This window comes from Salminus brasiliensis, chromosome 6 (genome assembly GCF_030463535.1).
Source record: "Salminus brasiliensis chromosome 6, fSalBra1.hap2, whole genome shotgun sequence".
NCBI classification, from domain to species: domain Eukaryota; kingdom Metazoa; phylum Chordata; class Actinopteri; order Characiformes; family Bryconidae; genus Salminus; species Salminus brasiliensis.
This window is the reverse complement of record NC_132883.1, coordinates 16,886,322-16,909,325: the sequence shown is the minus strand read 5'-3', so window position 1 is coordinate 16,909,325 and position 23,004 is coordinate 16,886,322. Positions and strand designations below refer to the sequence as shown.

At 39.9% G+C, this 23,004-nt stretch overlaps 1 protein-coding gene across 2 annotated transcripts; it reads left to right on the top strand.

The window, feature by feature from the left end:
* Positions 1-1,219: 1,219 nt before the first annotated feature.
* On the top strand, positions 1,220-17,737 carry hsd17b3 (hydroxysteroid (17-beta) dehydrogenase 3). 2 transcript variants are annotated; one of them, XM_072680948.1, is made up of 11 exons: positions 1,220-1,383; positions 4,377-4,423; positions 7,396-7,471; positions 7,561-7,668; positions 7,948-8,015; positions 9,266-9,310; positions 9,481-9,515; positions 9,609-9,690; positions 13,613-13,678; positions 16,131-16,280; positions 16,397-17,737. In XM_072680948.1, exons 1-11 carry the CDS (start codon positions 1,233-1,235, stop codon positions 16,490-16,492), a joined length of 924 nt encoding a protein of 307 aa, XP_072537049.1. In that variant the 5' UTR covers positions 1,220-1,232; the 3' UTR covers positions 16,493-17,737. The 2 variants fall into 2 exon arrangements, with proteins under 2 accessions (XP_072537049.1, XP_072537050.1); XM_072680949.1 differs by lacking the exon at positions 16,397-17,737 and having other exon boundaries at positions 16,135-16,259.
* Positions 17,738-23,004: the final 5,267 nt, after the last annotated feature.

Below are 23,004 nucleotides of genomic sequence, written 5' to 3'. Positions count from 1 at the left end.
AATACTTTTTCTAGTTCTGCGTCTTGGCTCTTCTCGGAGGAAGGCCCTCAAATGTGACCCACAAGTTATTATGGTTTTCTGATTGCAGTTAAGTAAGCAAAAGATGAACCACAATGGGCATGCAGTTGATAAGTAGGGAGAGAAAACAAATGTCAGTGACCTTGTTATGGTGACAAAATCCTTCATAAAATATTTATAATGATAGTAATGATAAAATGACTGACAGACCTTCACTTTCAGATATTCGAGAGCAACTTGGGAAAACAAGTCGCCATTTCCTTTGGGTGCTCCACAATCATTTCAAAAACACACCCACACGCTACAGTGTATGGAAATCACATTCTTGAATAGCTACAGATCGCTAATCCTAAAACTTAACCGAGCTCTCAGCCTAACCTGCATTTAACCCCTTAAGATCTAGGCTTGTTGTTCGTTTTATGTTTGCTGAGAACTACTGTGACTTGTTTGGTAACAGCTACATTATGTATAAGTAGCTTTGAGAGCAAGGACCCACCTTGCTCACCCCAACTGTTTTTAAGGCCCAATCATAACCATAACCATATGCCTGTCCCCTAACCTCAATGACCCAAATGTGAGATTTTGGCTGCCTTAGCTTTCGGAACAAGCTTTTTTTTTCTTTTAAAAAAAGCAATTTTCTTGCAGTGACCTGCAACACGTCCAAACGAGGCCACAAGATCAGTGTTTTGGGATGTGTATCCGTGTGTTATGCGGGCACATTGCATCCCCGCAAGGACAGAACAGCAAGGACGCACGCACCAATAAATGAAGAACAACGGTTTTGACACGGTTGCTTGCAACAGTCAGCGCACTCAATGTACTTTGCTGTTGAATGTCATGTGCAAAGGACAAGGCATGTTTTCACATGAGCCTCTTCACTTGATAGGGTTCTACTGTACTTTGTTCCTTGACCAACGCATACCTTCCGGTTTACCTCTACTTCAGCCTTTTCACCATTCTGGATTGCAGGAGGACAGCTGGTCAACCAGCAAATACCCCATAACTCAGGACAATTCTGAATGTAAAACTAGTCAGGTCTGTTGGGGTGGGGCCTGATTGGGTGAGACTGCCGTCAGTCAGTGGGAGTGTGCATGTGTGTGGTAGAGGCTTTGTGGCCAGAGCTCAGTGAAGGAGCAGGAGCAGTGTGAGAGAGAGGGGCCAGGCTGCCTGTCAGGAGGACACTCTCTGCTCCTGTCCAGAACGAAGCTTCTGGCATGGCTCTGGATCAGCTCGTCTTCGCCCTGCTCGGGGCTTACGTCCTCCTGTTCTGCGGAGTCAGGCTGGCACACCTGCTGATGATGCTTTCCCCGAGGGTGTGGTACCCCCTTCCTGAGAACTTTTTGACCTCAATGGGAAAATGGGCAGGTGAGAAAAGGACACATTTTCATGTTTTTAATTCTCATTAAAATCGATGGACAAGACAAAACATTTGGGACTGTCTGGCATCCTGTGTCTGTGTTGTTATTTTGATCTTTGATCTTTTGCTCTACTTCGGGTGCCATATTTTCTCATAGGCATTGGTCTGTTCTCCTTTCAAGGCTTGAGTTCAGTCAAATCTGATGAAAAACTTAATTTTGTCCAAACCACTGAACCCGAAGAAGAAGTCAAAGAGGAATGTCCAGATTAAAAGAAGGTGACCTAGAATGACAAACCTCAACACTTGCTCTTGGCAATGATCGTTACACTGATAGCAACCATAAAAACAACCATAAACTACTTTATATAAAACTTTATATAACTTTATATTACTTGTATAACTTATAAATATATAACCATCCTGTCCTGTTGCTGACGTTCCCCCTACATGACATGAGCCTTTATCTATTTTGCTTTTTAGGAACCTTTAGGAACCTAGTTTTTCTCGCCTCAACAATTGGAGGTGTGTTAAGTTGTGGTTCACATAGAGGTTATAATCTTGTTCCTGAATTGCATTCGCCTTACTACCAAAAGCATAGGCCCTCCTTCAGTGTGGCATTCCACGCTTCAAATGGGATGTAGGGTTTCAGCACTGGGCACCTCTTTCAGCTGGTCTCCTTGTTCCCAAGCTTTGCATCCACTTCATTCCAGTAGTGCAAGAGGCAGAGAAAAAAAGGCAATTAGAACAACATGTTCCAGGGTGTATTATTACCGATTTCCTCCTCCTTCAGTTTGAAAAGGTTGTTTTTTTTTTCTTAAACTTTCTTAATCTCATCTGACCAAAAAATTAACATAACATTGTCTCTCATTCTGCAAACAGCTTGTTCTTTCACTTTGAGAAGCCCTACTTAGCATGTGTGAATGGCCATTCACGCACCCGTCTGGATGCACAGTCATTTGTGTTGTTTTCTTTGTGTTTGTTTCTTATCCTGACTGTTTCCCAATTCCGACATATTTTAATGGACCGGGGCATTGGCTAAATTGCGCCTGGTCCAGTTTAGATCCATTGCGTCTTAGAGCCGCTGCCTTATGGGTGCCATTAACAGCAGCGGTGGTTCTAGCTTGTATGGGTGCCTTGGGCAAACCCCTCTATTGAGGTAATGCAAACAGAGAGACGAAAACTGCAGACACAAGGCCCGACATGAGGGTAAGGCAGGGCTTTTACTGACACCCCCTCCCCATCTCAGACTTCTCTGTGGGAGACCTTCCCAGGCAGTATCTTGCCTAGCTTACAAACCAGAATCAGGGCACCCACTTCAATGAGGTTATTTATCAAACATGACAACATCATCAACAAATGCAAATTTTGTTCCACATATTTTTTTCCCTGCCACCGCCAATGGCCACCCGACCCTCCCTCTTTTGCTTGTCTGGGTTAGCTTACCCTGCACACATGCTCTTTCGCTCTTTTTATTTTTGGAGATGGCTATGGGTGTACGTCTCCCCTGACACTCTCGGAATACCTGCTGTTCGAGTATTGCCTACATTCACCTGATTAAACACTAAGTCCAAGGTTATCAGGCTAACATTAAATTGCTCTCTTGCTTGTCTTGGTTAGCTTAGCCTGCTGTAGACCTGCTCTTTTTGTTTTTGGAGCTGGTTATGGTTGTAGTAAAACAAGACCCTGTCTTAATTGGAGCTAGTGGCATGTAAAATAAGACCCCCTAGCTCTATTTCTTGTTGTTGTCCAGCTAACGTTAACTTGCTCTCTTGTTCCTCTGGGTTAGTTTAGTCTGCTGGAGCTGCTGGAGCTGGTTATGGGTGTACATCTGCCATGACACTCTCTGAAGCTCTACTATAGGTTTTAATATCTCTTGGGCCAGTGTTTCTACAGCATGTAAGCTAGTGGCATGTAAAATAAATGTGTTTCTACCGTGTGCACCATGCCACCAGAATATAGCCCCACCATGTTTAAACTCTCAAGTCATGATTGTCAGAGTCTCTGTTACTCGCAGAGATATGTGAGTGTGAAGAAAGTGAAGGTTCTTCACACATATGCATCTCTATTGCAAAAATTAGGGCCGTAAGAAGAAATTTCCTCATAAAAACTGTGTAATGTTTTTTATGAAGAAATTTCTTCTAAAGGCCCCAATTTTTGCAATAGAGATGCATATGTGTGAAGAACCATTTTAAGAGTCTAAAGATTTTGACATTCGTTCTTCTATGGCATCGCTTCTATTTCTAAGAGTGTATAATATGGTCATTTGTACAAAGATACGATGATGCACATCCTCAGATCCTCAGGTAAGAGGATCTGAGGGGCAAAAAACTGGATTACACTAACACAAAAATTTAGGCAAAGTGGACATTTCAGATGCAGTACAACCACATGTGTAAATGTCTTCAAGTTGAATTATTACATATCCATGTCTTCAACAGACATTACAGCAGAGTCATATCAGCTTGACATGAGACCCAAAACACAATTTGTACTTTGGCACTAGATCTCCGTCTGTTCGACTAAGTGTGTCTTTCTGACGTTCCAGATATATTTTGGAGAAAAAAGCAGTGCTTCCTTCCTCAGCGCTCTCCGATCCTTTATCAAACATCTGGGCACATACTGTCTCTCCAAGTACACACTGTTAAAACAAATGTCACACACACACACACACACACACACACACACACATGAGCGGCACATCTTCTGCTGTGTCTTTGTGTCAGCAAGAATGGCTGTGGGAAAAATGCTATTTTGAATACCTTAAAGGATTTTAAAGGAGCTTAAAAGCTGGTTTTAAATCAGTAAAGCATACAAAGCTATCACTGAGATGCTAATGGAGATCTGATTCACACATCTGGAGCAAAGTTGTGTTTGCAGTGTTACAAACTTAACTACATCAGTATGGTACCCTCCTGTGAGTGGAAGCTATGATATTATATGTAACTCATGTATTGATTGAATTTGTGCCAGCAAATGTTCTTGAGTGTTTTCTCTGTTGCAGTGATCACTGGGGGGTCAGACGGAATAGGAAAAGCCTATGCGCAAGAGGTAAAGTAGTGCAGATGTGCAGGAATTTAGTATGTTTATCCCCTAAACTGCAAGGATCTGTATGAAGTCTCACATTTTGATGCCTTAAGCAGCTTCTGAATAATTTGTTGCAGGAACTGAATATTGGACCACTGTCAGTTAGAGTATCACAATGTGAAGTAATCCTTAGTCAAACGTCCTGGTACTAGTAATAGTATACACTACTAAAGGTGCTTCAAAGGGTTCTTTGAGCGATGCCATCGTAGAACCACTTTTTGTACAATAAAGAACAATGGGCCTTATTCTCCAACCGTTCTTAACCCCTTAAAAGCCTATGACCCGCCGGTAGAGCGGAAGTCTTATTACAAATTTCTCATACCAAAGAATAGCCCCACCACCTTGTACAGAAGCCCCAGTAGTTGCTGAATAATATGCCTTAGTGTGTAAAGCCTTGGAGTGTTAAGCGGTTAAGAAGAAATTTCGTATTATGCAGTTTTCACAAAGATCCAGACATTCACCAGTGTTTTCTTATTTGAGATTTGTTCTGTTTATAAGGACAACGGGATCCATCATTATAGGAGTAGAGCTGTGAACAATTATGTGGTATAAAAGCACATCAGGAATCTAGACTTTTAGCTAGTACTTTTCTCAGAAACAAATTTAAGAAAATTCCTAGAAGGACTTTGTTAAATGAGGCCCTATGTATGAACTTTTTCAAAGTTTAAGAACTTCTATTTCAGGTAATGTTTTCCTAACGTTTTCAAGGTTCTTTCCACTTACACATCTCCTACAAATATTATTCTTTATGGAATCAAAAGTGGTTCTTCTATGGTATCACCCAAAGAACCCATTGTAGCAAAAATAACCTGTTATCTGTAATACTATAGTATACTATTCAAATTCTTCTTCTGCACATGAAAAGGGGAAATCAGTGTGATGTCTATGGAGAAAGTCTATATTTGGAGCACCAGAGAAGTTACAACACATACACATTCACAGTGGTCCAAGTAAATTGTATCTGCACATAGAATTAGAGCTTCTTGTGTGCTTTATTGCTCTATAAAAGATGCACAATGTTGTCTTTATTGTTAGATGCACTGCAGTAGTTACCATCAATAAGCGATTATTATTGATTGGTTTATGTAGAGTTATGAGAAACAGTCATTGACGTATATTCCTATTTTGGCATTGCTGCATGTATGCTTGTTCAGAAAGGTAGTTTGTGACAAACAACATTGAAAAAATATTATTATTAACAGATTAACTGTCATTAACTTAACATAAACTAAAAAGACTGAGCATCCATATGTCTATCCATCAACATATTACTACTGTAAAATCAGTCATTTACATTAATCACAGCTGTTTATTATTATGAAAAATTATTAGAATAGAATACAGTATATCATCAAAAGTGTTGGGACACCTACTCATTCATTGTTTCTTCTGAAATCAAGGCTGTTAAAAAAAACAGGGCTTTTTACTAGTTTTTTCACCACCACACCTCATCCCTAACTCATCCCCAAAATACTGGATGGAGCACCATCATCATCTCTAGCCCACATCTGGTTTTAGGCATGGTGCCAAAAGGTTTATATTAATCTGCTTCAGAGATAGCCTATTCTATTGGCAGTACTGTGTGTGTGCATTTGCACATCTGTGTCAGCAATGAGTGCAAATTAAAGTAGCTGAATGCATTCATTAGAAGGGGTGTCCACAAACATTTAAACATGTAGCATACCTTGATTATGCCTTGAGTATATACTGTACAGTCATATGTAAAATTTTGGACAACATGCTTTCTTATTTTTCTAAGATAAATGTCTCCTTTTATTGCTAATTTTAGAGCACAGTTTCTATTTATTTGCTGAATATGACAATCTATATAATGTGTAAAATATGTAATGAGTGTCATGGTATTTTTATGTACCACACTTTATGTTTTTATTTTCCCCAATGTGTTGAATTATGGTAATGAGGTAATGTGCATGAGGATCTGTTCATTTACTTTGACTTAGACAGTCATTAAAACATGTCATTTGAGCAAAATGTTACCCCAGATTTTCCACATGACTGTATGTTGCTGTCCTATACCTTTATTTGATACAATTATATAAGCTTTAGATGTATCTATACTAAAGTATAATCAATATCAAGTTCAATCTCTTTGTTTAATCTGCAACTTGTTTGAGTTGTTAGAACTATTTTCACTTGCGAGAACATTCTAATAAAAATGTAATATAATATCCAGTAACAGAAGGCTTAGGTCTAATTGTGTAAATAGGGTATAATACAGTATTGTTATCATTATACCCACCCCTGGTTTGGAATGAACTCAGCCCATTAGTTCAGCTCCACTTTCACCCTGTTCAGGACTCAACAGGACCACCACAGAGCAGGTATTACAGCAGTGACACTGACATGGTAGTGGTGTTAGTGTGTTGCCCTGTGTTGCTGGTACGAGTGGATCAGACACAGCAGTGCTGCTGGAGTTTTTAAACACTGTGTCCACTCACGGTCCGCTCTATTACACAGTTCTATCTAGTCGGTCAACCTTGTAGATGTAAAGTCAGAGACAGAAGCTCATCTGTTGCTGCACAGTACTGCACAGGGTAATCCCCTAGTTCACAGGATGCAGTAGTGATGCTGAGATGTTCCAAAACTCCAGCAGCTGTGTCTGATCCACTTGAACACACTGCAGTGCTGAAAATGACCCAGCACCCAAATACTACCTGCTCTGTGGTTGTCCTGTGGGCTCCTGAACATTGAAGAACAGGGTGAAAGGAGGCTAACAAAGCATGTAGAGAAACAGATGGACTATAGACAGTAATTATAGAACTGCACAGTGCTCCTTTATGGTAAGTGGAGCTGATCTAATAATAAAAGAGTCCTTTCCAAATCAGGGGTTCTTGTAATATTCTGATATGACTGTGTGTTTCACTATAACATTTCCTACTCAGGGCGATTGTAAACATCTCCTCTGGTCTTTGCAGTTAGCGAGGTGTGGGCTGAACGTGGTCATCATCAGCAGGAGTAAAGAGAAACTGGACAGAGCAGCGAGAGAGATAGGTAGAATGCTACATCCTACCTCCTGCGTGTCAGTGTCTCTACTCTTGTGTGATCTGGGGTCTCACACTCTCTTTCTTTTTTCCCAACAGAGCTTAATACAAAGGCAAAGGTCATAGCAATAGCTGCCGACTTCACTGAAGACGACATTTACAGAGGCATTAAGGAGAACATTGAGGGTCTGGATATTGGCATTTTAGGTTTGTTGGTCTAAAGTCTGAATCAGACATGCAAGTGTTCTCATGTATCATTTACTTAAATCCGTATACCAGGTATAAATAACAAAATGTTTCCCCATCCGAGACAGTCTCCAGACAGTCCACATTTTGCTCTGTTTGCCATCCCATCACAGCCCAACCATGCTGGATGCCGGTAAATAATTGGTACTGATGTGCTGGACCAAAGCGATCCGTCTGGACTGTCTGTGGACCTCAAAGGTTGCGAAATGCTGATCTGATTATTAATTTTACACATTACAGTTAACAACGTGGGCATTCTTCCAACCCAGATACCCTGCAGACTGCTTGAAACAGCTAATCTGGAAAAGGTGAGATCAGTCTTTTATGATTATTATAAATATATAGAAAGTACCTTAGTACTATTAATGTGCTCGCATATTTGGAAGCTCTAAGGTTCAGTGTTCAGTGTGCAAATTCAAACCATGCTTTCTCATTATTAGATCTGTTTCACAATACAGGCGTTCCGATTTCATATTTTGTGACATACTGTGATTTTATAAATACAATTTTAGGAAAACTGTCTACAAAACCTCACCAAATCTGAGTGAAAGAAAAGTTCAATCCGGTCGAAAAAGTGGGACCTGAAGGTCAGCGTTGAAACGCAGCACAAATTGTCGCTAGAATGTCGTTAGTTCAATATTGTCTTACGCCCCACCTGTATGATTGCATAGAGGGGGAGAAAACTGGAGTTCCAGGCTCTGAGCTATAAGGCCTAAACCCTTTTAATGAATGGAAATATGACTGACAGATAAGATGGAGTGACTGGGAGGAGACGGGTGGTGGTGGCTGTGGATACTCCATGAAACAGGAAGCATAATTGAAAATGTATTGGGTGTTTGATTGAAAGGAGGAGGAAAATTTCAGTAAAACTCAATTTATTAATCCTGAGACGTGTTATGGAGAAGTAGATACTATTAAATTATATGTAAGCAATTAGGGTGTGGAGCATGAACGTACATACAGGTCTTTCAATGGTTTATGGGAGTTAATACGTTTTGTTGTTCAAATATTCTTTCTTACCAAAATGCATTTGTTTTAACAAGGCTCTACAATGGATAATGAACCTCACCTCATGTAATCAAATAATTTCACATTTTAACATTTCATTTTTCTTTTAGACTAAGTTAAATGCTTTGACCCAGTAGTGCAATAGGGAGATTGATACAAAGTGTTGACCTAGAGTGAGTCATTCATCATAAAATAAACATGCATGGATTGATGGATGGAGTCCCGTGGGGAAATTTGTTCAAAATACCCCTGTTAGTAACATTTCATAACCTATCTAATAATAAATACATCTAATAATAAATACATAAGTGACTCCATGTGCAGCCAAAGGAATTGTGACTACTGAAAGTGAATACTTTAGCATACTTTATAATTTAGTTGAATACTTTAATCTTTCCACTTAAGTATGGTGCTTAAAAACACTTCTACTTCTACTTCTACTTAAGTCACTTTGACTTTGATAGAGCACTTGTACTTTTACTCAAGTCTGGGTCTCTAGTACTTTATACATGTCTATCAACTATGCAATGCCTGTGTTGTACTCTTCTAGAAAATGAATCAAGTGATCAACTGCAACATCAAAGCAATGGTCAAGGTCAGTAAATGCACTCAAAAACACAAACAAGCTCACAATGGCTTTTGCATGAAGTCAACTGTTTCAGTTCTTTATGTGCAAAACTACATGTCCTGTGTGTGAACGGAGCTTGGATAGGCACTCTATGTTTACTGTATGCCTGATACAGTTGCATGATTCTTTCAATGCAGATGTGTCACATTATCCTCCCTGGAATGGTGGAAAGGTCAGAGAACTCTAAGCAGTAACAGGTTCTCCATATCTTCATTTCTGCATGTGCTTCAGCAGTGACAGCTCCATTATGTCTGTGTCTCCCCAGAGGACGGGGCATCATTCTCAACGTGTCCTCTGGCATAGCAAAAGTACCCTGTCCGACCTATGCGTTATACGCAGCAACAAAGGTACTGTATAAATAGCTGAGCTTCATGGAACAGTTCAGTCAGCCAAGACAAGTTTGCTTTTCTGGTTTGGTCCAGGAGCTGTGAAGCTAATGAAGCTTACATCTAATGGAAACAGATCTGTACTGATTAGGAATTACCCTTTTTCGAGTGGCTAAATCATCTCAAATAGACTTTCTTAAAGGTTTTGACTACTGTATGACCTTGACTGCAGTTCTCTAAAAACATGTGTCAAAGTACAGGCAGAATTCATGCCTTATGACCGCTGCTAAAACTTGTGTGACATTGTTTTAGCCATTAAAAAAACAAAACCCCTTTAGAAACACTGCATGGCAATATTTAGCTTTCATGGGACCTCTTTGAGCGGTTCTTTTTCTGGGGCAGAATGAGTTACAACATATATTACCAAGTTGCGACTTGACCAGACGATTTTGGTAGCCATCATCAAGCTTCTGGCAGAATTCTGGTTGGTCATTTGACCACTCTCCTTGGCAAAATCGGTAGGGTTCAGTTAAATTTGTTGGGTTCCTGGCACAGACCCCCCCTTTGAAGCACAGTTCACATATTTGAGGTCAGGACATTGGGAAGGCTGTTTCAAACTCTTAATGTTAGCCTGCTTTATCCATTCCACAACCACCTTTGATGTCCTACTGGAACACCCTGTTGTGTTCAAGTTTCAGCTGTCTAGCTGATGGTTTGAGGTTATGCTCAAGCCTTCTGAAGTTCTCAAGTCATCCTTTTTCATTAGTCTATCCACATTGTGCTATGTACCAGTTCCACTGACAGCAAAACAGCCTCAGGGCATGATTCTTCCACTACTATGCTTACTTGGTGTTGAATGCCTCACCCTTACTCCTCCAACATACCTGATTTGCTCATTTTGGCCTAATATCTTAATGTTTGTATGAACTGACCATGAAGCCCTTCCTCTAAAAGCTTTGTGCAAAAAGGTGTCGGTTGTACATGTTCTTAATTGTACCTGCTCCTAATTCACTTAATTGTAGACAGCGACACTGTTGTTCCAGAAGCTCCCAGGCAAATGTGCCTTGGTGGTGCTCGGGTTGTTCTTAGCCATTCCAACTAATTTCCCCTCAGCTTTGGGTAACAATGTTGGGGGGTCTTCCAGACCATGGCAAAGTAACTACACCTTCCAATAACCTGTATTGTTGTACAAATTTTTGAACTGATAATCTTGGAATTTGCAGTTCTTTAAAAATGGTTGCAAGAGACATTCCTGACTTGTGCATATCTTCAGAATACCCCACTCACGCACACACACTTTTTTAAAAATGTCTTTCTTCTTGTTTTCTTTCTTCTTTTGTTTTAAAGATGTCCAGTCATGTGAAAGTTAGGACACCCCATGATTTTTTTCCTATGTTTAAAGAGATTAACCTTTAATCTTCTCATGAACACAATTGGGGGGGAAAACTAAACACATAAAACTGAAGAAATGTCTTTTAAAAGTTCCCCACATTTCTTACTATTTAAAAAGCCTAAAATTAGATTCAGGTGCAGAACATCCACTCTGGATATTTAGATCATCATTAGAGGGGATTTTTTGAAGAGCCTGTCTTATTTTAACCGCAGACATTTAGTTTGGTTTAGTTTAGTTTGGTTTTAGTTTGGTTTCTTGATTGGGAAAGTGAGTGTTATTACCATGGTGAGATCCAAAGAGCACTCTGAGGCTGAAGGTTGTAGAAGCAGATGAGTCTAGAAAGGGATTTAAAAAGATCTCAGAACACTTCGTAATCAGCCGTTCCACTATCCGCAAAATGCTATACAAGTGCAACAACTGCCAAGGCCATGCCATCCTGGAGTCCAACAACAGACCACAAAACCTTTAAATCCCATCCCAGACTCATTCTGCATCTACAACCTCCTTTCTGAAGGCATCAGAGAGCTCTTTGGAGATTACCAATCAAAAGCAAACCAGGGTCTGAGGTTTCCAACAATCCTAAAATGTCATCATGTGATCTACAGGTAGCTCTTGCCACAGCTGCAAGAGACCACAGAGAACACTTAGACAAAGACCAGGACATCTGGGAAAATGTGCTTTTAACAAATGAGTCTGAAGTTTGATTATTTGGACACAGTAACACAGGATATGTTTTGCATAAACCAGACAGAGCATTTGAGCGCAAGAACACATATCAACTGTGAAGCATGGAGGTGGAAATGTCATGGTTTGGGGCTGCTTTTCTGCAGTAGGGTCTGGAGAGCTCTCCAATGTCGAATAGACTAGGAATTCTTTATTGAATCAGAGGCTCTTGAGGAAAATAGAGTGAGACTATCTGTCTAAAAGCTAAAGCTGAAGCGGCAAAATACCAGCTATTAGGGCATAGGGTGTCCTAACGTTTTCTTCACAAAAAAAAAATGCATTTCTATTAGTTACATTTTACAAATTATTTCTAAATGACATTTCTTCAGTTTAATTGTTTTAGATATATTACCTCTTAGTTTAAATAAAGATCATATGTCCAGATACTGAAAAAGACAAAGGTTTTCATGAGGTGCCCTAACATTTTCACATGATTGTATGTCATATACCTATTTATGTAAACCTGTGAACACAACTGTATGCAGCCCACTGTTTTTCAGCAGCTGTTCTTAATGTGTTTGTTTGAAGGGCTCTGCCTGTGCTCTCTTGTAGGACATGACAGGCTGGGTTGTGTGTATTTGGCACAACAGTGCCTCCACTGAAGCTCCTTGTAAATCAAAAATATGTGTGTATTGGACGGGAGCTTGTGAAAGTATTACAAATTTCTTGGGATGCAGTTTAGTGGTAGATGGACGGATTTTATGAGATCTAGTTGGATGCCACATCATTTATAAAGTGAGGGGGTGGTTTAATGAGTATGAAAGTTTACAAACAAGTTGTTTGCAATAAACCAATCAAACAAGAACTATTTAAACAGCTCAAATAATGTTGTGTTTTCTTGATTCAAGACAAAATGCCACTTTGAATGAGGACTGCAGTTTCACAATTATTCAACCCTCTGAACAGAATCCCTCATAAGAGCACATGATTTGCAAATCGGGTGGCAAAACAAGGGCTTTGTCATGTGTGCTTGAGATAAAAATCGAATACCTGAACTGGCTCTGAGTTGTCTGTCGACTGGGAAGTCCACAAGTTCAAAGTCAAAGGAACACTGGCTACACTACCTGGACGTGACAAAACCATTTACTGCAAAAGACCTGCAGCAAGATTTGGTGGTAGGCAGGCACTGAGAATTCAGTTTGCACAGTAAGGCTCATATTAAATGCTGAAGGCCTCCATGCTTGTACACCTCTGCTCAAAAGCTTAAGAAAAGTCGGTTCCAATCTGCTCAAAACCAGATAAATAAGCCACAGGCATTTTGGAATTCTGTTCTGTGGAGCGATGAAACTGGAACGTATTGAGCCTATGGATCAGCAGTTATGACAACATGAAAAATGTGTGTCATGGCCATCCTGGCAAGTTTAGTCCAACAGCAGACCACAAAACCTTTAAATCCCCTCCCAGACTCATTCTGCATCTACAACCTGCTTTCTGAAGGCATCAGAGAGCTCTTTGGAGATTACCAATCAAGAGCAAACCAAACTCAAAGTCTGAGGTTTCCAGCAATCCTAAAATGTCATCATGTGATCTACAGGTAGCTCTTGCCACAGCTGCAGGAGACCACAGAGAACACTTAGACTAAGACCAGGACATCTGGGAAAATGTGCTTTTTACAAATGAGTCTGAAGTTTAATTATTTGGACACAGTAACACAGGATATGTTTTGCGTAAATCAGACAGAGCATTTGAGAGCAAGAACAAATGGGGAATTTGCCTTTGGGAAATGTTTCTGAAAAACCAAGAATACAAGCCAATATTTTTACAATGTGTGTATCTTTGCCATCTCCTGGATAACCTGAACCTGACTGATCCTTTCATTTCCCTCAGGCTTTTGTCGAGAGATTCTCTCAGGGTCTTCTAGCTGAATATAAGTCCAGTGGGATCCTTATTCAGGTAAATTTATACACTGCTGAAAGTGCTAACATATTTTCTGTCAGTAATGTCGACTATTTCCTGCAGACAATCTCTTTTTTTTATCTCACTCATTAGACCTTCTTGTGTACTTCTGCACGGCATCAGCCTTCCTTTTTTTCACAGACTGCACTCATATACTGTATGTCGTACCATATCCTAATAAATCATAGATATAGCACTCAATGCTTGAGGTGAGCCAGTGTTCGCCACATCGGCACTTACACATTTTTCTCACAGCAGTACCAGGTCTTTTTCTTGCTTACCAGCATTTCTCCCAGGCCGTCAGCCCTCTCCATATCAGGATCTTGTATTATATCTTCATAATAACAGATTCATAATAATATATATACATGGTGACTATACATTAGAATGCGCCAAATGCACATTCTGTGTGCTTATTTGCACAGCTTTAAAAGTTTCACCTTCTCACCAACACTATTAGTCTACATGTACTATACATCAGTCGTTGGTGAAACTGCTTCCCAGAGAGAGGTCACCCATGTGACCTCAGTGTCCCATCTCAGATTCATTATCCAACATAGGTCGTCGCCCTAGAAAAAGAAAGCGTCAATGCCATTTCTGGATATGAAAGATTTTGTCAAGTGATAAAAGGTGTTAAACAAGTGATAGTACAAGTGTCAAACATCAAGCAAAGAAGCAACTGCAACATGCAATGCTCAGCAGTGCTCATCAGTCCTGTTCTGGCTGTCTACCACAGCATATATATTATATATATTAGCATGACATTTTTGGTTATTTTAAAACTTCTTTGCCTTAAAACAACGAGTTGCTCTTGCTGTGTGCTTCAGGTCATTGTCCATCTGCACTATGAAAGATTTGCCAATGTGTTTTGGCTGCATTTGGCTGTATCTAAGCAGATAATATAGCCTATATCCTGCTTCTTCTGTAAGCAGTCACATTAATAAATACAAGCAAACCATTGAACCACAGTGTCATTGTCAGCCATACATCCCCATGCACTACCATCATCATGCTTGACAGATTCCTTCCCTTTTCCATATTCATGTCCTCCCTTCAATCTGGTGTCAGTCTGTCCATAACTCTGTTTTTTCTTTTCTTTTTTATTCTCTAGTGGTTGAATCCTCTATGCATACTCTGGTGCAATCTTCTCTTGACTGTTGACTTTAACACAGACACACTTGACACAGTTCTTGATCTGGCCAAATAATTATTCTTTGATAGGCCACAGTTGTTTATGGTTTCCCAGGCCTGATGACCTCACAAGTGCATTCTTTCTTTTTAGGAATGCACCAAAAAGATTTTTGACCATACTTAGTGCTTTTGCTGTCCTTAATGATGGGTTTGTTGTGATTCTTTAGCCTGATGTTGGATTAACTCATGCTGACAGCTTTCTGGGCTTTATTTTGAGAGTCACAGCATCAGCCACAATCTCTGTATGGATGTGCCATGTTCTGAAATGGGGGTGGGGGTATATATGAATGTAAATACCCTTCAAATTAAAGCTGAAAATCTGCATTTTATTCCAGCTCCAATATGCTGTGGTAGACGGTAGACAGCTAGGCATGACTGTATATTGCATCACATCATATCATTGTATAGCATACTGTTTTACCCCAAACATCATATCTTGTCCTGTCTTATAATGTTAGCCATCTTTGTTGTTTTGTCCAACTGCCATATATACTGTTAAAAGTATAAGTTCCTTGAGGACCTCAATTTGAAACTGGAGGAACCTTTTTCTTCTAAAAATCCTTTCTTGAAGGTTTCTCAAAGCACATAAAGAGGTTAATCCACAGTTTTAAATGGAAGAACCTCCAAAAGTTCCTCAAGAATGTTAATTCATTTAGTTGACTGATTCATCCAGGTTTGCTTGCTCTCCCTTTTAATCAAATCCACAACTACCATGGGCATGTTGTTTTTCTCCCACCTGTTTTTTTTTTTTTTTTAGAGTGTGACTTTACCAAACAGTGAGCTTCCACACATTTCGGTGCCTGGACTGCAGCAATCAATTAGTTTCTCTTCTCTTGAGCTTTCTGCACTCTTTAAAAGAACATCTCTGAATTCTTATTGAATCTGTTTGTACAGTCAATCGCTAACTAAATGCTAATGCTGTCTCTCAGACAGTCTTTCTGCCACTCAGTGGGCGTGGCCACCTAGGATGTGACATGCAACCTTGATTACTGTTACTTGTTGTATACTGCTATTACGGCACACTGTTTCATACATGCAATATCCTCCTCTCCTGATGTTCTCTTACATACAGTACTTCAGGTAATCTGTAGAAGTATGCTGAACAAAAATATCACAGCATTTGGAAAGCCCACTATTCTGCCATGGCATTACAGCTAACCTTGAAATTGGAGTAGTACTTGCAAATAAATAACAACATGTTACATATAAATATACATATAAAGTAGAAGCTCTCATCAGAAACATATCTTTCTTCCAGACAGTGTGTCCTTTTGGAGTCTCCACGGCAATGACGGGCCACCAGAAACCAGACATGATCACGTTCACGGCTGAGGGTTTTGTGAGGAACTCGTTGATGTATCTGAAAGCTGGAGAACAAACATATGGCAGCGTCAGGCATGCAATTCTGGTAAATAAAACAAATATCTGACTTGATTATGATGTTCTATGACATAACCACAGCGCTGTGGAGTCAAAATTCTTTCATACGAACAAGTAGAGACACGCTGCTTCCTTCATCTTCAGGGTTGGGTCGTCCAGGCCATCCCCACCTGGGTCCTGAGAAGTGAGGCGTTTCACCGGCACTTTCAGGAGTACGTGAAGACGAGAGTGAACAGCTGAGCGCTTTGTTTGTACTGCAGCGTTTCTATGGAGCACCTTATTATGCTCTTTTGCACTACTAACTTTTGTTTGCACTAGATGATGGCGTCGCCGCCTGAAACAGTCCACCTGGAAAGATAAAGGTCAGACTGACATAGCGCTCGCTCACCTCAAGCAGCACCTTAGGATAGTAGAACGGATACTTTTCGCCCATAGAGTTCTCTCAGCCTTCCCAAGAGGAAGCTTAGTGGCGCAGGGCTGGATGACCCTTTAGAGAGAGAGCAGACTGTCTGCCTCTTAATTGGTCCCAAGAGGAAAGAGACAGAATGTGAGGGCCATGTTTCATATCTATTCCAAAAAACATTTATTCACCCATGCACACTTGTACACTGCCGTTCAAAAGTTTGGAATCACTTGTTATATTAGTATAAATAAATATTTGATAAAGAATACTTCTTTATTTTTTCATAAACTAGACACAAAGCTTCCTTTTACATATTTTTGTAGATGCTTAAATTACAATGCCTACAGTAACTACCCCCTTGGATGTTTTCCCCATTTATTTGCTTTTATAAATGGAATCATGGTCAATCTAATTTGGCTTTTTTTTAAGCAAAAGAAAACATGGTAACAACAGATTTCCGAGCAGTTGGTGCTACTAGTCACACAATTAGTGAATTGGAGATCACCTGAGTGCAGTGAATGTAGTATAAAGACACCTGTCTGGAAGCTCCAGTCACTGATTAATCAGTATTCCTGACTACAAATACACCATAAGGACAGACAAACACTTCACGCATTTCTGGGAAAGAGGATGGATACAAAGAAAATATGAACATATAAATAAGTCACTGATCATCCACTCAGTTAAATCCATCATTAATAATTGGAGGGAATATGGCTCATATGTAAATCTGCCTAGAGCAGGCCGTCCCCACACACTGAGTGACCGTGCAAGAAGAAGACTACTTAGGGAGGCCACCATGACACCAGTCACTTAAAGCCATCATTAATGATGGATTTCCAAGTCACTGAACATCTCATGGAGTTCTGTTAAATCCATCATTAAGAAATGGAAGGAATACAGCTCATGTGTAAATCTGCCTAGAGCAGGCCGTCCTCACACACTGAGTGACTGTGCACGAAGAAGACTACTGACAGAGGCCACCGAGACACTAGTCACCTTATTTTACATTCTATATTTCTGTTTAATTGACATTACTGTATTCACTTTGTGTATTTTTAAATAAATAAATAAATAAAATAAAAAAGGCTAATTATATTGGAGAATAATGTATGTATTCATAGTATGACTGAAGATTTGATCACAGTTTTTGAAACATGAGGCATTCTGGATGTTCCTTTTATTAGAACGTAATTCTTGATGTTCTACAGTTAATCTGGGAGCATCTACAACTCTATACATTTTTACTCATCTACATTTCTTATGGCCTTCCACTAGATATCGGGAACATCTGGAAAAGTGTACAGGAGGCAGGTCTGGCATGTTAGCATAATCTTATACATTTATCTGCAACCAAACTGCTTCTATTATTTCTATTATTGAAACCGCTGATTAAACCTGTAAACTGCAGTGTAAAAGATTGTGACCAACATGAACAGCAGGTTCACAACATGAAATTACTGTCCACATGCAATATAAAGACACATAGCTCCACCTAGTGGACATATCTACTCTCTGTCATTTATACACTCTCTGCTGCCATGAGCATCACCGTAAATCTGTGAGTCTGGAACTGACACCCATCTCAAGCCATTTCATTATCCAACATAGGCCGTCGCCCTAAAAAAAAGAATGCGTCAATGCCATTTCTGGATGTGAAAGATTTTGTCAAGTGATAAAAGGTGTTAAACAAGTGATAGTACAAGTGTCAAACATCAAGCAAAGAAGCAACTCATGTTCCACAGCTGTAGAGTTGGACATGTCTGAAGGAATCTAGCTCTTCTTGGGACGGAGTGGGCTGCAGGGTGAGGAAGTTCAGACGATGCCCTGGACAACGTAAAGCTGATTTAAACAGTATTGAGGAACTTCTGGGCCTGTGTGTGGACAGAAGTGAAGAACGTCTGGGAATCAGTTAATTCAGGCCATTTTAAGAAAATGTACGACAAAGCTGTATAAAGCGGTCATCCAGACCTGAGCAAGACCTTCACAATACTGACAGACGCTCCTATTTCATATGCATCTGTGAGAAAAAAGCCAACAAACCAAACTAAGTGCTGTTAATCAGATTACAATTCAGATTAGCCTTCTGCAGTATTGATATATCAGTCCTGGTGTTTCCTTCTGATACTCACATTAAAACACTGATAACTAGTGATTATTTTACGCAGTAATCTGAATACTTGCCTTTTTTATAAAACTGAAATGAAACATGTGTATGGCAATGTGTATAAACCACTTTTCCTTCTGCCTTTTGCGTCTCTCTCACACACACAAAGCCAGCCACATGAGACAGAGTAAATAATGGCAGATCATATTACTTCTTTTTACTACAGTCAGTTGAAAAGTTGACAGTTTATTTAATAGTAATGTAAAGGCTGATGTATGCAATATGGCAATATATGGCAATGGTTCTGTATCGGCCCACGGACGCTCAGAGAACCAGTTAAAGTCTATGGTTCTGTATGACTCAACATTTTGAGTTATGGATATCTACAGTGACCAGCAGAGGTGTTGGCTCCCCTGGTCAAAATATCTATTACTGTAAAAAGATCAGATATTGTTTTTAAATGTCCTAATTTCCAAAAATATGGAGTATTATCTTTTACAGTAAAAATAAATAAATAAATGAAAAAGCGAAAGGTTCAAAGTTTGTACACGCAAGTAAAAAGAGTCTTTCTGTTCTTGTTTGGGATTTTTGCTCTTTCATCTTAACTTTTCGTGCTCTTTTTCATGTAAAAGGCTTTTTTTGCATGTTTTAGGCTTGTCAGTCATAGGGCAGTTTATATGCGCCTCTAGAGGTAGCCCCACTGAGATGTGTTTAGAAGCTGTAGAAGACGTATTTTTCATCTGTAGGGTTTTGTACAGATATTGTGATGCTTGATTTCCGAATTTGCTGGTATTTCATTGAATCCACTCTTCCCTCTAGCAGTGAAACGTTCCCTCTGCCACTGGCTGCAGCACAAACCCAAAGCATGGCCGATCCACCCCCTTGCTTAACAGTTGGAAAGGTGATAATCTCATGATATTCTGCACCTTTTTTCTTCAAATATACCTTTGCTTTTTGAGGCCAAAAGATTGTATTTGAACTTTATCAGTCCACAGGACTTTTTCTTTAATGCAACAGGCTTGTTTAGATGTTCCTTAAAAAACAAAACAAAAAACTTCTGATTCTGAATTTTGCAGCAAGGATCCAGAATCTACTCGTTGATGAAGGTATCACTGCACAGTAAAAGTGCACCACCACTCTATAGTCTGCTAAATCTCCTTGAAGGTATTTTGCAGGTTAGCAGGGGTTTCGGTTTGCCTTTCTAGCAATCCTACTCTTTGAATATTTCCTTAGTCTTTCAGACCTTAACTTCCCAAAACATCAAGCTTCCTGAACACATTAAGAACTGATGAAACGGCTACCTGAAAAAGCCACCAGTGCTGTCTTCTTATAACCTTCTCCTGATTTCTGGGCATCAGTTGTTGTTTTTTTTTTGAGAGTGCTAGGCTCCTAGATGCTAAGAGCATCCCATGGCTGCTGACTGTTGGGACAAGATTTGAGGACTTAGGGTTTTAATAAAGCTTCGAAATCTGCAAATAAACTGAGACCTTGGTCAAAGTTATCCTTTTGCATGCTGCTCCTTTGCATGCTTCTTTTTTTTTTTTTTTTGCTTTAAAATTGTACAAAAGCAAACAAAAACAAAAATACTAATCTCGCTTAAAAAGTTGAAAACAATCTTTCGTCTTGAAGTTTATGGCATCTTCTACTCACTTAACTTTTCACAGTAACGGAAATGTTGACCAGGGGTGCCCAAACTCAACCTTTATGCCACTGTATATACAGTCGGACCCAAGTGTGTTGTCAAAGAATGCTTATTTTGGTAGTATATAGAGCGGATTTTGCTAAGAGTGTAGCTCAGGGGTGGAAAAGTACGGGGTATGGAGCCAAAATATACTTGAGTGGAAGTAAAAAAGTATAGTTTTGGCTTCATCTTTGAGACAAATGAGGCGGCAAATAACTGGCAGTACTTGTCCTTATGCAAAGACGAATGAGTGTAGTTGTGGGCAGTTTCATCTTGCACTGAAATGAATTTGGTTGGACGCTTAAAATAAAAGCAAGTTCAAATGAACAGAAAAACAAAAGGATCCCCTGGCCTTCAAGCGCTGTCTAAACGAAGGAGTAAAGAGCATGTTTGACTCTCAGAAATGTAATTAAGTCAAATTACAAGTATTCAATTCCAATTCTACTATTCTAATAATCCTCCAAAGTACACCATTAAGCATTGCCCTCCCTTGACTTCCCCTATTCCCTTATGAGCCTGAAAAAAAAAAGATAAAAAAAAAAAAAAAAAACTGGCCAGGTGCACTTCCACCTTTGGCCAGCAGAGGCCGTAGTTTGTCAGTTTCTCCAGGTCGGTAGCTCTGCTGAAAGCGCCCCAGCAGCTGGGTTGCGTCTCTCGGAAGTGTAAAGGACAAAGCTCAAACAATCAGAGAAAGCACGCGGGGCATAAACAAACAGGGGGTCGAACAGGGGGATTTCCAAAGCAGGCAGTTCACCTAATAAAGCTGTTTATCCTCGAGTCGTCTAAGTCCGGCTGTAAATTCATTTGACAGGATAACTATTACTCTCAATTTAAATATCCAGCGTGTTTTGCTTTTACTACGGGGAATTTCCCACTCTCGTCTAATCCCCCAGCGCTGGCTCTGAGTCTGTGAAGCGCAGGTATAAGGAATCTGCCACCTGTTGCTCCAGCGTGGATGTCAGGCGCGCGTTTCAGCCTCTGTATGCCCCCGTGCCTGCCTCTGCTTTCAGCACAAGCACACTACTCCGAATAGCAACGTCTGCTAACAAGATAAGAGCAGATCTTCTAATGAAAAATTCCTTTAGACACATTCACGGATTCACAGAGATCAGCCGGGTTCACCACCCGAAGGCTGATAACGACTGAATCATCCGGGGGGAAACGTCCTCCAGGGCAAGATGTCTCCAGCCCCCTTTTCTCTCCTCAGATCTAATCTCCTCACATTTACTGCATGGTCTAATTCATTCATTCCCAATAAAATCCCCAAATGTCCCTATAATGGGGAATCCTTTAGCATCGGTTAGTCCGATCATAAAGACATCGTAAACCTCACAGGTCACAGGTTAGCTAGCTAGCATAGTATCTTAGCTCTGGTGAGTGAGTTCGTGTTTGCAGCTAAATGCTAAACTGTAGTTAGAAATCTTAATAATACTTACTGTTTTTATTATTATTGCTGTTGTTGTTATTTCTTAATTAATTATTTGCAACCAATAAAAAATAAGCCCACATAAAGTCTTGAAAAATATTAAATATATAGAAATGTTTAATTTAGTAGATTAGTAGAAAGAATTAAGTAAGCTCAAAATTAGGAGCCCTAAAATATGTTTTGAAAAATTAGAAACATATATTTTGCAATTTGGTTTAAAATAAATGTGTAATGTGTAATAAGCAGGATAGTATCTGTGTGAGGGTTCATGTACTGTCCTGCGCAGATAAGGTTTAGCTTTACAGTAAATGGGTATTGTCCTTAAAGGTGGTATTTCACCCCCCATTGTCTACCACTACTGAGATTACAGCTGGGATGTGTGAGGAGAGAGGCGTATGACGTGGACAGGCTGGAGTGGGGTGTTGATTGATGCTGGTCATTTGCATACAGTAGATCTACAGTATTCTCCACAGTGCACATGGTCAAACGTCTGCATCCTTGCTCGCCTACTGCTGTGGTAGGTTGTTTTCTCACTGTAGAAACAGCCTCACTTTCCCACAGTGGTGGGTTTTACAAGCTGAATGATTTTCATACTGGATGCGCACTTCTGAGGAAGGTCTCCTTCTAACCTCTAATAAGGTTTGATGGGAACACATCTTATAGAAACTCTTTTTGTTCTCAGGGGTTCAAAAAAGTGTGTTTACTGAGCTTGAAGGGAGCGGATCAGATCTACTTACATTACAGGCCATTTCTTTTTTACAAACAGGTTCCTTTTAAAGCTTCATAAGTGTTTACAAATTAAGTCCGTTTACCATCAACTGTCTCAAGGCGAGATGTTTGCGGGAATCTAGATTTAAAAAGGCTTTGCAAAATATTCCATTGGTTTGCAGAGATGTACTCTTACTCGACTGTATTCTGTGGGGTAAAAGGTTTCACAGTCTTATCTGATAGCTGTCTCTTGCCCTGACCACTTCTTATTCATTCACAAGCTTCTAATTTAACACACCCGATCCAGTTTATCAAGCCTTCAGTGGGGTGGATATTTTTAGGGCTGGGTTAGGGTTAGACGTCTAGTCATACTTATTTTTTTTTTGTTCTTTATTAAAAGACCTGCTGTGTTTTATTCTATACCTGA

Bases quoted from the DNA above. Each gene is read 5' to 3' on its own strand.
- hsd17b3 (XM_072680948.1), top strand. From the start codon at position 1,233: ATGGCTCTGGATCAGCTCGTCTTCGCCCTGCTCGGGGCTTACGTCCTC. The intron at 1,384-4,376 runs GTGAGAAAAGGA...TCTCTGTTGCAG, and splicing joins CTCAATGGGAAAATGGGCAG to TGATCACTGGGGGGTCAGAC. The intron at 9,516-9,608 runs GTCAGAGAACTC...GTGTCTCCCCAG, and splicing joins CTCCCTGGAATGGTGGAAAG to AGGACGGGGCATCATTCTCA.